General features: G+C 41.7%; 1 protein-coding gene across 2 annotated transcripts in view; it reads left to right on the forward strand.

The window, feature by feature from the left end:
• Positions 1 to 14,577, forward strand: part of UNC5C (unc-5 netrin receptor C) — a 378,756-nt gene that overhangs the window by 331,353 nt on the left and 32,826 nt on the right. For both annotated transcript variants that reach the window (XM_017347400.4, XM_008267581.5), the window contains 3 exons: positions 868 to 1,059; positions 1,738 to 2,082; positions 4,971 to 5,058. In XM_017347400.4, coding sequence (XP_017202889.2) covers positions 868 to 1,059; positions 1,738 to 2,082; positions 4,971 to 5,058 — 625 coding nt within the window. The remainder of the gene's footprint in view (positions 1 to 867; positions 1,060 to 1,737; positions 2,083 to 4,970; positions 5,059 to 14,577) is intronic.

The raw sequence follows: 14,577 nt of genomic DNA on the forward strand, positions 1-14,577 counted from the left end.
TCCAGGACTTCTGTTCCTGCTTTCGCCCAAACAGACCCCTAGGGAACTATATGCTATATTGGCCAAGCGCTGACTTGCCTTCTAGAGTAATCTGAACTTTCTGATCACTGAGCCAGGACTTCATCCCAGGTAGTAGAGCTATATTTTATGCCAGGAATAAGAATAATGTAAATGTAAACCTCTGACATGAGAAGCTGGGTCTTCAGAGATAGTACCACATCTCTATCAATACCCTGGGCTTGAAGAAGGCCTTTGGTACTAACCTTTGCTCCCCATAGCTGGGCTTCTGAAAGCACAACTTTCAAACCCAATATTTTTGGTCCTTAGATTTGCTTTTGCTTAATTATACTGTTCTCACCCAGCCCTTCCAATGATTTCTGGAAAACTAGGAGTGCTGTGAAAAGTAATTTGAAGACCTGGAATGATATTCACAAAAAAATATTCTGGTTCAGTAAATATGAAGGTTCAAAATATGCCAGATATTTCTACCATGGCACCTATGTTTTTAAAGAACTATATCAGTAAATTCAAAAACCCTCCCAAACTTTTCCACCTAAAATGCTTAATAAACTTTTCTCCCCCCTGTGGATTGGGATGGTTTCTTTATGTGCATAGTAATAAATGGTCTGTTATGCTGCACAATTAGAAGAAAGATTAGTGGGTGGATTGATGCAGAGTGAGAAAGGAAAAGAAATCAGAGATAATTTTCCACTGAAAGGCCACAGTCATTTTATATAGCTTTTGAAATAGATTTGAAATTAACCTATAAAAAAGGCAATAAATGTCTGAAAAAATTATAGTAATACATATGTATACCATGGGCAGTTTCTGTAAGCAGTTGGTCTAATGGTTTCACTTCTCCTGTAGCTGCTCCTGACTCCGATGACGTTGCTCTCTATGTTGGAATTGTGATCGCGGTGATAGTGTGCCTGGCGATCTCTGTAGTCGTGGCCCTATTTGTATATCGGAAGAATCACCGAGACTTCGAGTCTGACATTATTGACTCATCAGCACTCAATGGAGGCTTTCAGCCTGTGAACATCAAGGCAGCAAGACAAGGTCAGTTGATGTTCCAGGTCACACCCAGTCACGCGTGTGAGCAGTCTCCCTGTGTGTCTTCAGTAGCAGGGATGGTTGGATCAGCCAGCTTAGCTGGAATGTAGGCTCAATGAAGACTGTGATTGTCATTGATTTAGTTCATTACAGCGTTAGCGTCCCTCATATAACCACTGAAGAGTTGACAAGGTGCACAAATCATACTTGTTTTCTTTTCTGATGGGTTGCTTTATAGTACTTTTTAACTCCTATCTGAAAAGAGTACACTGATTGAATTCTTGAGTTCCTTTGCCAAGACCTCTCTTTTGTATTGCTGCAAATACAGGGGTTCACAGACAATTCCAAATCCAATATCGTCAAGGGAAATTGTTACCTAACAGTGACCTCGTGGGGCTCATGGTTCAAGTTAACCTTTGAAAGAGCTAAACACGTTAAGTGTAATGAGTAGTCTTCAAAGGAAAGTGCAGAAAGAGCTTGGCTACTCATCTCTAGTTGATAATACAATGGATCTATTTCTGATTGCCCAATCTTCAGCAGTGCCTTAGAATCTATGCTTCTCCAATATCAGCTGAGCTGTTTGCTCTGGGCTCAGAAGGCAAGGGGGTGGGGGACGGGTCCTGACTAATGTAGTTTGGCCTGCATGGAGAATGCAAACAGGATTCTCTTCTCTTTCTAATACAGATCTTCTGGCAGTTCCCCCAGACCTCACTTCAGCTGCCGCCATGTACAGGGGACCTGTCTATGCCCTACATGACGTCTCAGACAAAATCCCAATGACCAATTCTCCAATTCTGGATCCACTGCCCAACCTGAAAATCAAAGTGTACAACACGTCAGGTGCTGTCACTCCCCAAGATGACCTCTCTGAGTTTACGTCCAAGCTGTCCCCGCAGATGACCCAATCCTTGTTGGAAAACGAAGCTCTCAACCTGAAGAATCAGAGCCTAGCCAGGCAGACAGATCCATCCTGCACTGCGTTTGGCACCTTCAACTCCCTTGGGGGTCACCTCATCGTTCCCAACTCAGGTAATGCCTGAACGCCAAGACTGCCAAGGATGTGACTTCAGTCCACATTTTTTTTTGTGCCAAAATCTTTTCATTTGTCTTGATTAAACCTGAAAAGTTCAAGTCGGCCATGGGGTGCTTATGTATCTATGAAATCTGCAATGGTGAACTTAAGTTAGCCTACCTAAACCAAACCTCCTTTCAGTGTCAGCCAAACATTACTTGAGACAAAATCAGCAAAGCCATTTATCTTCCCCAACCAACTGTGGAAGCTCATCCTCTAGAAATATTTTACTCACAGTTTTCTGCTGAGGTGTAATTCAGAGCTGTCACTGACCATCATCTTAATAGAACTTTAGAAGGCAATATCAAGCCAGCAGCCCTCACTGTTGTCACTATGCTTTAAAAAAGACAAATTAATTAGAAAATAAATCAGTTGGTTCAGTTCCAGTTTGCTGCAAGAAACAATACTTCAGAATACTAATTTTTAGATGATCAGAGAACATCATAATATACATCAAATCTTCATTTCATTAACTTAGCTCTTTAATACACAGTATTGAACCACAAGGTGTTTATAGGGAACTAACATCTAGCCCTGGTAGCTCCCTCTAGGCTCTCACCATCATCAGATACCTTTTTGTAGTACTATTTAGCTTCCAGCTTGTTGTACACTGTACCCACATCTAGAGAATATGCCTTATAAAGGTCTTCAAGGATGAATTTAAGTTAATGTTTGGAAATATTGAAAAAAAAAATTGGTATTCACTGATCAATGTAGCAATGGGTTTGGAACCATGGGTCAAAGAGGGTTAATGATTTCCTCTTTGATTCTACATTAATTATTTTAGACAATACTGTGAATTTTTGATATAATAATAATAAAAAGCAACTTCATTGACCCAAAGTGTTAATGTCACCTTAAAACAATTGTGTTTATACAGTCAAGTGGTACACTGACAAGTGGATCTCCAAGGCTGATTATGAAATTGTCTTTGATTCTTCTTCTGATTCAGTCTCCTAATTCAATGCCTTGGCAACTTTTCACCCCTTACCTTTAAAAGGATCAAATAAAATTGAAATATTTAATAGACTACCATTTCATTTTTCCATATACTCTTAGAGTAATATAAAATGCTTTTTATATAAATTCTCTATATTAATTCTCATGAGATTAAATACGCTTTGAAATAATGATTTAAAGTATCTTTAGTACCGTCCATCATATGAGTGCACCAGAACATGCCCTCTTGTTCTTCTCTTGTTTAAACTTTATAATTAGTCCTAAGTTCTTTTTGTCCATGATATTCATTAGATTCCAATTTTCCTTTCCCCTTCCTATACCTGCCACTTTTTTATATGTGAATTATTGTAAAGGCTTCTTAAATAAAGGTGAGAGAGGAATGTTTGAAAGACTTTGTATCAGCTTGGTGATGGTGGTTAACATACATTACATTATCAAAGATAGTGTTTCTTTAGTAGAGCAACGATAGTTCCATAGAACAACAACAGTGAACTAACAGGTATCAGGCCTTGTTCTTTTTACCTTACATCTATATGATTGTTTCATCCCCATAACAAATATGAATATATAGTCTATGCTTTTAATCAAAAAAAATATGAAGATTCAGGGTCTTAGTAGCCTGATGTTCAGTCTTCCCACTGCCACTCTGGGTCCTTCCCGAAGCTAATGGCTCACCAACATGACACCATGGCTCTCAGTTACCTTCCTTCTCAAGGCTTGTGAATAACAAACCCCTGAACTCTTCATCCTCTACTCTTGAGGCTTCCCAGTGCAGGGAGTGGACATTGTCTTATTGCCCTATGTTTATTTGGGCATATTCGGTTTCCTGGCTCCTTAAAGTGTAGGTCACTCAAAGACATGAATACCACCTTTTACTTCTTGGTATTCACAACCATGCCGAACACTATACTCACAAAAATGCTCCATAAATTTTTATTGAGCTGAGCTAAAACTACATTTCATGGGAATAAAATGATGGAGCTGAACATCTTTAGAGTGCTGCTCATCCTGCACCACTCTCTAGGATGATGACCAGTGGTAGTACAGGCTAGTGGTACCTACAGGCTGGGACCAGACCACTATCACAGGCTCCCCCCGGGCCACTTGTTAGCACTGCACTGTCTCCTGTCCCACCCCAGACATGTCGAGTCAGAAACTCTGGGAGTGGAATCCCATAAGCTGTGTTCTAACCAACCTCCCAGTGGTCCCAGTGCAGCCTCAATCTTCAAAACCCTGCTATGGGCACAGTTAACTTTGCACACAGCTCAACAAAATACCAACTAAACAGAACCCAGTGGCCTGCTGTGAATAAAGTGCCTGTAGCTGTTTACCTTCAAGAGTTACACAGAATAAAAGAAGTCCTTCAACAGATCTGATTCGGTTCTAGAATAATACTGATACTAGCCAGCAATTCCAGAAAGAAATGTGTGGGGTTTTTGTTTGTTTGCTTGTTTTAGTATGGTTGAAGTTAACATTTCTCTGACTTTGAATCTTTTGGGGATTTTTTTTTTTAAATTGGAAACGATGCATCTTTACAGCTGCTTGAAATTTTAATAGCAGTTGTTGGTTTTCCCCTTATTTTACAAGGAAAACAACAGTGGAACCATCTGTCTATTCCTTAAATAAAACAAGGGTTTAAGAAGTTACATCATCCCGTTAAGTGATTCCATAGCAGTTGAGAGGGAGCTATGGTAAGAAATGAGGCCGCAAAGGAAGGAAAACAGAACAACTATGAATATTTCCACATCTTCAGGGAAGAGGAGGCAGCCCTTGGCTGCTGGGTCAGAGCACCTCCCCGCTGGCTTGGACTGGCCGCAGAGGTATTCTGTGAAGTTTCCCTTGGATTCAAGTGTCTTACTGCCTGATTTTCTCTTTTGCTATTCAGGAGTAAGTCTGCTGATTCCTGCCGGGGCCATTCCCCAAGGGAGAGTCTACGAAATGTATGTGACGGTACACAGGAAAGAAAATATGAGGTAAATATGCTCTTTAGGGTACACTTGACTTTATCAGTGTCTAACTGGGAGGAAAATTGTGCAATAGGAACAATAAGCCTGACCTATTTTTGTCTTGCGTGCCCTACTTCTTGAACACCTTTTTTTCCTGGACCCACGAAAGGCCAAGTTTTAATTCTCTTCATCTGTGGGGCTCTAGACATTTGGGGGGACATTGAGTATGGGTGGAAGGCTGGAGATCTTTTCCTGACGTGGTTGGGTGGCCATATTAGCAGGAAAGCTGGTGAGAAATGTGATCCGTGGATATTCCAGAGAGACATAAGAATAGACACAGAGATGTCAGCTTCAGTGGCCTGACTCAGAATCCAGGCTGTTCCCATTTTAGGGCTAAAGATCACAAAAGATGGGGCAGCCCTTCACCCCTGAGCCTCCCCATCAGCCTGGCCCTTAATTTTTACCTCTACCCCTGCAGTCATCCTTTTGTGACTGTTCCGGCTGTAGTGTCTCAACCTTCTGCTGTGTTTACTCTTAGCACACCGAGATCTTTCAAAATGGGTCTCGGGTTGATTAAAACTAGCTCGAATCTCAAAAGCTGTTTGGAAAGTGTCACAGTTGTACGGACAAAATCATTTGAAGTAAAAATAACAAGAGGAGTTTACAAGTCCTAAATTCCATTTTCAGTTTGGCCTCTAACAAGTTGTAAGTAGCCTTCTTCTTTGCCCTAAGACGTGTGTGTGTTAAATTGTGCTTTGGAACCCTGATTCCTGCTCTGTGTACACTGAGATCTGAAAATAAGAGATGCTGTCTAAATGGAGATCGTCATTGCATAATTATCAGTGTCTTCCCAAGAGAGGGACTTCAACGTCTCAGCTCTGGGCTCTTTGTACAGTGCAAGTGACAAAGGTAGGAGGGGTTTATCATTCTAATACATTCTTCCTTTTCTCTGCTCTCATCCTTAGGAAAACATGCATTTTCAGTCTTGATCTTCAGTGGCTGAAAAGCTCTTTTATTGTGCTCCCAGGTGGAGATACTGGTGTTTATATTCAGTGTGACCCAGAATATTTTTTTTTCCTCAGGTGGTGTACTTTCACCTACACAGACACTAGCCAGTCTAGGAAAATAAGGTTTCTGGAGCATTATTCATGCTTTAAATTTGAGCAACAGAAAATCACTAAAGGCCTTGTGTTTACCCACATCTAATATTCATTTTTTTCTCCATTCCCAAAGCAAAGCAACATTCACAGGCCTTCAAATTTTCTGTTGTATGCAGCAGGAGAAAAGATGATTAGCAAATGCCAAAATCATTTTATAATTTTATTTTACTCTTTCCTGCTCTTGTTCAGAGTCAAGGTTAGCATTAAATATATATATATACACACATATATATATATATTTGCCAACATGGACATTTAGTGTAAACAAACCTAAGTATTGGCTGTTCTGTGTAATTTATGCTGAGAAGGCATGCTGTGTGCCTACTGTCTTACCAGGGTCTTGAAAAAGTTCATGGAAAGTGTGCATTATGAAAAGAAGCATACATGGATTTCAACTTTTTTTCCACCAAAACGAACTCATCCTTATTTCATTTTCCACGAACTTTTTGAAGTCCCCTGATGGTTTCCATCTTCTTACCATTGTCTTCAGCGAACCTCAGGCCTCAAGGGGCTGCTGCAGTGCCAGCCCAAGCAGGAAGCGCATGCACTCCCACGTCTCCTCTGCTTTTCTGTCCCCTGATCTGGTTGGCACCGCACCCAGGATTATTGTAGAATTTCAATGCAGGAAAGAGAAAACACAGTTGATCAGACTGGATCCTCTGCTTTTAGGGGCCTCTGCCTGAGACTGTGAAAAAAAGGGAACCATAAAGCACCCCATTCTATGCTTGTCCCCCAAAGTCAGTTGCAGAGGGAATTACTGTATTGAAATGAGTGTCCATCAAAGAAACCCTGTTTATGAAAAGGAAGCGAGAGAAACCTCAAGATCTCCAATGAAAATAGGCACCAGAGACCATGAAACAAGAAAACAACTCAAGCAGATAACCATCTTGGATACATGAGAAACTGTCCCATCACTAATTATCTGTTGTAAATTAGATGTTTGTAAAACACCAGGACAAGACAGATTGCTTTAGAATGCAGCAATCACACAAAGCATCAGAGACATTTATTTAGCAAACTCTTTTTTTTTTTTTTCACATTCAAGAAAGACTTTGATATGAAGTAGACAGTACTAACATAGGGTCCTGTTACGTAGTTGTAAGTCATTCCCTCAACTGCTGAGCCTGGGGAGTTGGGAGGTTTAAGTACACTAGAGCATGGACTGTGTCCAGGCTGGATTCCTGGTAACAAGGCTATGTGAAATTTCATTTTATATTTTCCCTGAGAACCATAGAAAACTATCGTGGGATAATTCTAAGAAAGAGGAAGAATACGTTTCCTTGAAATTGTAAATTAGCTGTGAGAACGCTCTAGAGCAGTTCATAGGTTGTAACACATTAGTGCTTTCCAAATTGTTGTTCACTCCTCACCACAACTCTGCAAGTTAAGAATGAGCTCCCAATTAAAGAAAAAAATAAGGCTCAGGACAATCAAGTCACATAGCCCAGGTCCCACAGCTCATAACCAAGAGAGGCAGAATTCAAACACAGGTTGATCAGACCCACAAGCTCTTCTGCTTTCAAATGTGCCATCGGTCCTCTGTAGCACTGATACCCAAATGCATGCAGCCTCTGCCCTCTGACTATCCCACATTTCCTATTACTTGCTACAGACCCTTTCTGTCCTCTGCTGATCTGAGATGAGACTTCTCTGGGAGGCTGCAACAGGAGATATGGCTGTTATTTCAAGGCTCGCATAAGACAATGCTGAACATTTTTCTAAATTTTCCCCTCTCTCTGATTCCTTTTATCACATCCAAACCCATGCGTGTGTGTGTGTTTCCAGCTGGATGCCAGCCAGCTGGTCATCTGCTGATGTGAATTGTCAGAAGGGAGGCGTGAACTTAATTACATGTGGCACAGCATTAGCATTGCCGAATAGGCTGTAGGAGAAAGTGCAGAGTGGCAGGTGACTGGTCCGAGCCCAAGTGGGCGGTGGAGGCAGGAGCAGCCTTCTCTGAGGAGAATACAAAGACCTGCAGGGCTCCTGCTGCATAGCTCCCGGGAGAGGCTCTAGCTCTGCCCCTGTGGTTTCAATGTCCAAGATGCCTGCCCCTACTGTGGGCTTCTTGTTTCTTCTTGTTTCTAGTAGCAGTTTGAAAATAGGACTCAAACCAGAATTCCGCCTTTGTTGATTCTTCCTGAAAAAGCATTTGAAGATGTGAAAGTTGGTTTCCCCCTTTCTGGACATTCTGCATTTGTCTGGCAGTTTTATCAAAAAGCCCAGGGATCCATTAAGCAAGTGTAAACATAAGGGAACATGGACCACTGTTTGTAAACTGTGGGGAGCCTTGGAAGGTGTCTTAGAAGCACAGTGGTACACGGGAAGCAGTGCTGTCGAAAGATGGATCTGGTGATGGGGGGATGTGTTGGCCGAGGGAACGGAAGTCTCTTCCTGAAGGCTGGGTGCTGGGTTGCACAATGGCAGGGACACAGGGGGTGGAGAAGGAGAAGGGGGAGTGGGCCAGCTCTGAGTTCCAGAGAACACCCGGGAAAGAGGCTTCAGAAGCCTCATGTTTCACAACCGGCCGGAAGTGTTGCAAAGCAGTGGCAGAGCACACCTGATTGATTCAGGAAGTGAGTTTTCAATGTCCTGAGAACTGTGAGAGCAACAGGAGATGTTTTTAAGCAGCAGTTGGTCTGAGAGAGAGGACAGATCCTGAAACTAAATAGACCAAGTAAACGGAAGGCACATGAGTAAAGAAGCAGCATGTGGCTTGATGCTAAACACACCCCAAGGGAGCCCTCTAGGATTTTCAAATGGTACAATGTGTGTGTGTAAGGATAAAGAAACCAGTGTAGGCTGGCGCTGCAGCTCACTAGGCTAATCCTCTGCCTGTGGCGCCGGCACCCCGGGGTTCTAGTCCCGGTTGGGGCACCGGATTCTGTCCCGGCTGGGGCACCGGATTCTGTCCCGGCTGCCCCTCTTCCAGTCCAGTTCTCTGCTGTGGTCTGGGAGTGCAGTGGAGGATGGCCCAAGTGCTTGGACCCCTGCACCTGAATGGGAGACGGGGATCAGCGCGGTGCGCTGGCTGCAGCGGCCATTGCGGGGTGAACCAATGGAAAAAGGAAGAACTTTGTCTCACTCTCTCTCACTGTCTAACTCTGCCTGTCCAAAAAAGAAAGAAACCAGTGTAGAGCAGGACCTCAAAAATCAAAGGGAAAGAGAACTTCAAGATAGAGGATGTGGTTAACAGAGCTGGTGTTAAAACTAAAATGTGGGGATGGCCACTTGGGATCCCCGCATCCCATGTCAAAGTGAAAGGCGGTGGTATTGGTTTCTCCTTTTAAACAGATTCCTTTCTCATTCATGAGCCTGGTTTTCTCAATCTCAAGGAATAGCTCTAAACAGACTAAAGGTGGGCATGGGACAGTGAGCCCAGGCATATGTAAATCTGCCTTTCTCACAAGTCTACACAGTGTTTATTGAAATCCTTCCTAGAAAGAAATACTTCAATGTTGTTTCTGCAAGCACATTTTTTTGAGTGAGAGGAAAAAGAATTAAATAAGTGGGCAAAAAAGATAAGCAAATGGGGAAAGAAGGTTATAAAAGAGAAGATCAAGTTGAGGTGCCAGATTCTGTCCCGGTTGCCCCTCTTCCAGGCCAGCTCTCTGCTGTGGCCTGAGAAGGCAGTGGAGGATGGCCCAAGTGCTTGGGCCCTGCACCCTCATGGGAGACCAGGAGAAGCACCTGGCTCCTGCTTCAGATCAGCGCAGCGCCGGCCATGGTGGCCATTTGGGGGGTGAACCAACGGCAAAAGGAAGACCTTTCTCTCTGTCTCTCTCTCTCACTGTCTAACTCTGCCTGTCAAAAAAAAAAAAAAGAAAAAGAAAAAGAAAAAGAAAAAAGAAAAAGAAAGAAAAAAGACCAAGTGAGAAGTTAGAATATAAAATATTTGGCATAACTCCCAGCACATTTCCTGGTAATTGGTCATGAATTAACTATTTTGAAGTCTCAAGAGGGATATGTGGTAAGTTACAAATCCACATATCCATGAGGAAAAAATACGTCCAGAAGAAGCTCAGTTGTTTCTCCTTTGTCTCCTCATAAAGAAGGTATTTTGTTAATACAGTGAATATCCTTGAAATAAAATGGCAGTGAGTGTCAAGGGCTGCTTCTATTAGCATGGAAGTCAAGTGGCTAAGGCCAAGTACAGTGGTCCCTCTGTTACCATGGGCAGTTGGTTCCAGAATCCCCATGGATACCCAAATCTGCAGATGCTCAGTCCCTTATATAAAATGGCTTAGTGTTTACATATGACCTACACACATCCTCTCATATGCTTCAGGTCATCCCTAGCTTACTACAATATCTCATAGAGTATAAATACTGCATGAAGAGTTAATATGCTGCCTTCTTTAGAAAATAATGACAATAAACATCATCTGTATGTTTACAGCACAGACACAATTTTTCTCTGAACATTTTCATTCTGCATTTGGTTGAATCCACAGATGAGGAACTCATGGATATGGAAAGCTGACTATATTAATTCAGTAAAATAATTCCACGGGATTCAGACATTCGGTCCAGAGCACGTTTGGCCTTTCTGATTGAATCCAGGGATAGATTTGGAACTATTTGGGGGAATGATGGCCTCCCTTTTGGGGTGCCCTCCATATGAGAGAGAGAGAGAGGGAGAAGGAGTGGGAGAGAGAGAGAGAGAGAGAGGCCTTGAGAGGTCTCTGGAACATACATATTTCAAGCTACCAGTCATGGTGAAGGCATGTGCTCTAAAAGGCAGCTGAGTCTAGGGTGGGATTGTCACCTCAAGGGCTGTGACAAAAGTTGCTTGTGTTCATGGAAGGCATTGCCAGTTCACAAAAAAGGTGGATAGACAGATTGGTTTCCAGCAGTTTTGAGCCTGCTCTAGCAAGCACACATGAAAAATGTATCAAACCCCTAAACCTATTATAAGCAACCCAAAGTACACCCCTGTGTGAAAGAAACTGAGTGAGTCGTGTGTGAAATGTAGCCTTGCCGATGACTAGCTTTGGGTCCTCAGGCTGTGGTGTTAATATCTCTGGACTTCAGTTTCCTGTCTGGAAAGGAGGCAATCTAAGTGCTTATTCTAACCACCTTACAGGTGTGCCCTGAGCAGCGAATGCAATTGCTTGTGTAAAACTTTTGTAAAGTCTGCACTTCAGTGTGGAAGTTCTCTTCCTGGGTGACAGCAAGCAAAAGATGAGACTCTCAGGCAGGAAACAGAAACTTCTCTCTGCGGGCTTTGTCCTAGAAGCCAGAACTCAGCCAGCACTGACCGCAATATTATCCTTCTTGGACTTGAAAAGCCTTTAACATGTTAAGCATTGTTCATTGTTGAAGTTCTACTTAATTGCTACCTCTGCAGCTAGGTTTTGCTTTGTGTTCATTTCCATACCATCTGCAATTAATGTTTACAGACTGTTTGCCTGAACAGCTAGGCTAACGCATGAGACATCAAGGAGTGAACACTTCACTCCAAAAACCCAAAATGTACTTTTCTACGGTTTTGTTTTATGTATTTTCATATCCTCCCTTTATATAAATAAAGGAAATATGAATTTAGACACTATAACCTTTGTTTCATATAGTTAAAAATTTCACCTTCCCTAAGTCACTCTTTCCATATATACTTGGGAATGTTTCCAATTTCAATGTTAGTTCTTTCATCTTGAAAACATATAAGAGATTCTTATCATTATTTCTTCTTTGTTTTTGATTCCCTGTTATGAATTCCACTCCACCACTTCGCTATTCATCACATTCTTGCACCTCACTGGGTTAATAAATTCTTTTGACACCTCCTGCCCCTCCTTCCTCCCTCCCTCCCTTGCTACCCCTCCTCCAAGAATGGTGCCCATCAATATTGCATGCCAGGGGTGTGCTGGGAGAGGACAGGGCTGACAGTTCCCCATCCCAGCAGGGGATCATCTTCTCCCTTCTGTTCCAACTCAGTGGTGAGCTGAGCCCCCTCCTTCCCACCTCAAGCACCGGCTGCTGACACCAGCCTGAAAGACAGATGTTTCCAATCCCCAACTATATTGCAAGAGCCACTTGAAATGGATTCCACTTTAGTCGCCTTCCTTAAAAGTTGAATGCTTGCTTCTCAAGGTACACTTGTAACTAAAAGGTAGTAAGAGTAGTTGTTCAGGCAAACGCAGCCGTTGCTTTTTCCCTCCAGTAGGCAAAGTGGAAGTGAGCAATAATAAGGTCACTCCCTATGGCAGATGGCGTGATATTAACTATGACACCATGAAAGCAAATCCTTACTCATGTTCTAGGAGAATGAGTTTTATTCTGGAAGAAGGAGAACAAACTGGCTTAAGAGGAAATGAAAACCACAGTGATAAAAGGGATAATAATGAAGTCTCAGGCTGATGCCAATAACTTTAGGATCCCAAATCAAAGCACATTTCCAAGTACCTAGATAACTTTAGATTTAATAGAGGAAACTATGTTGTTATTCATAGAGAATGGAGATAAAATGAAAAGACTGAAAGTAGATAAAACTCGTTTTGGTTTTCTAAAAGAAGAAAGAAATACCAGAGGTTGGTGACAGCCTAGTGCAATTTTAGAATGAGAGGGGAAGCTGTGATAGCCAAGAGTGTTTAAGTGGAAAATGTGCCAAATTATAATTCTGTTTTTAGAACTGATAATAACTGGTAACTTGGAAAGTTCTGCCATTTGACCTTGTTTGTGAGTTACCAAGTTGGCTGTCACTGTTTTACAGAAGTTAAGAGAAGACACAAGACCTTTAGATGAGACACAAGGGACAGTGTTACTAGCAGCACTACTTGGACTATCATTATTTTTGTGCCAGTTTCTTAAGGTCCAGTTCTGAAAGGGTGCTGCAGAGAGGATCACATGACGTCTGTATACTCACTGGTTGCATTCCAGGAAAGAAGCTCTGAGATTAAGGAACCTCTTTAACAATAAAAGTATACATGCCTGCCATGTGCTGCATAGGTAGACACTATTTTCCAAGGCATTTGATACACAAAACTTCCTTGAAAAGACAGGAACAGGCAGTATCCTGAGAAGTCCAAGGAGAATGATCTTCCAACCATATTAAAAATAACAGAGTTGCTACCATTCAGTGACTATTACATGAGGATAAGCCATAGATATAAACTAGCTAACTTCTAGATTATGTAATAAATAATATATAAACTCTAGATAAAGGCTAGAGGAAAAATCAATTTCAAGTGGCCATTGCCATTATAAAGGAATCTGATATCCCCTTGTCATATGCATGTGAATGAAATGGAAAGATGTGAACTAGGCAATGTATGTTTTAATGGGTTTAGATGTGGCTGAACTAAATAACACAAAGTATTGACATTAGACTAGAGAGAGGTTTCAAGTGATGTCCTTGAAAAGGCCCCTGCACTTGCCATATTCTTGTGTTACAGTTTCATCAATGATTAGAATGACGACATAAATGCCAGGCATATCAGATTTGTGGAGGGTAAAAGATCGGAAGAGACAGCAAATATTTGGTAGAAACACATAGAATTAAGAAATAGGTAGCTGAAATTTACCCTGAAATTATTAAGTGACATTAAAAAGCTAAATATAAATTTCTGCTCCTGGGTTCAAAAGCCATCATTACAACCACAGAACTATATAGACTTAGCCTAAGAGTTTTCTGTGCTTTGAACACTTAGAGTGGTCAGCTTTAAAAATTACTTACCTCCTTGGGGATTCATGCTTCATTTTATAAAAGAGATGTTTAACCATACTATCACCATCTTTCCATCTAACTGGAGCCTGTTAAATAACATGTGTAAGTAAGGACTTGATCGAGAATAATGTAAGGCAACAATTTTGTGACACATGAATGTAACTACACATTCCCAATCAAAGAAAGTAGCAGTCATCTTCTCTGTGTACCCTAGTATTGAGTTAATTTTCAGATGCCTCGTTTAATGAGAACCTTGAGATCCTGACAAACACCCAAATGAAAAGGAAAGTATAAATATAAGAAAACTGGATATCATACTTTTCCAGCTGAGCTTCAAAAAATAAAGACATTTGGTCTGTAATAAGAGTGTAGAAATGTCATAACATGCTCCAAATACATGAAACAAAGTAAGACAGAAAGCAGGTCAAGGATATGTGGAAAGAAATTTCAGGAAGGCAGGTTGTGTTCACTCCAAGTCTTTATAATCAGTGAGGTGAGCTCAGTAGCAGTGAACTATGATTCTGGGTGTGTCTGAAGCACTAACCACAAGTCAGCCATGATGTAGAGAGGCCCCTGCTTTGGGAGAAAGGTGATGATGAATGACCCCTGAGAGCCCTTCTAGAATTCTGTGACTCCATGATTTCTAAAGTCATGATATTCCAATAAACAGTTTGAGTATTGTAGTTGGGAAGGCATTAGTTTTAGTCCCATTACTAACCT

This window comes from Oryctolagus cuniculus, chromosome 8 (genome assembly GCF_051225735.1).
Source record: "Oryctolagus cuniculus isolate XC-2025 breed Fujian yellow rabbit chromosome 8, ASM5122573v1, whole genome shotgun sequence".
Taxonomy (NCBI): Eukaryota; Metazoa; Chordata; class Mammalia; order Lagomorpha; family Leporidae; genus Oryctolagus; species Oryctolagus cuniculus.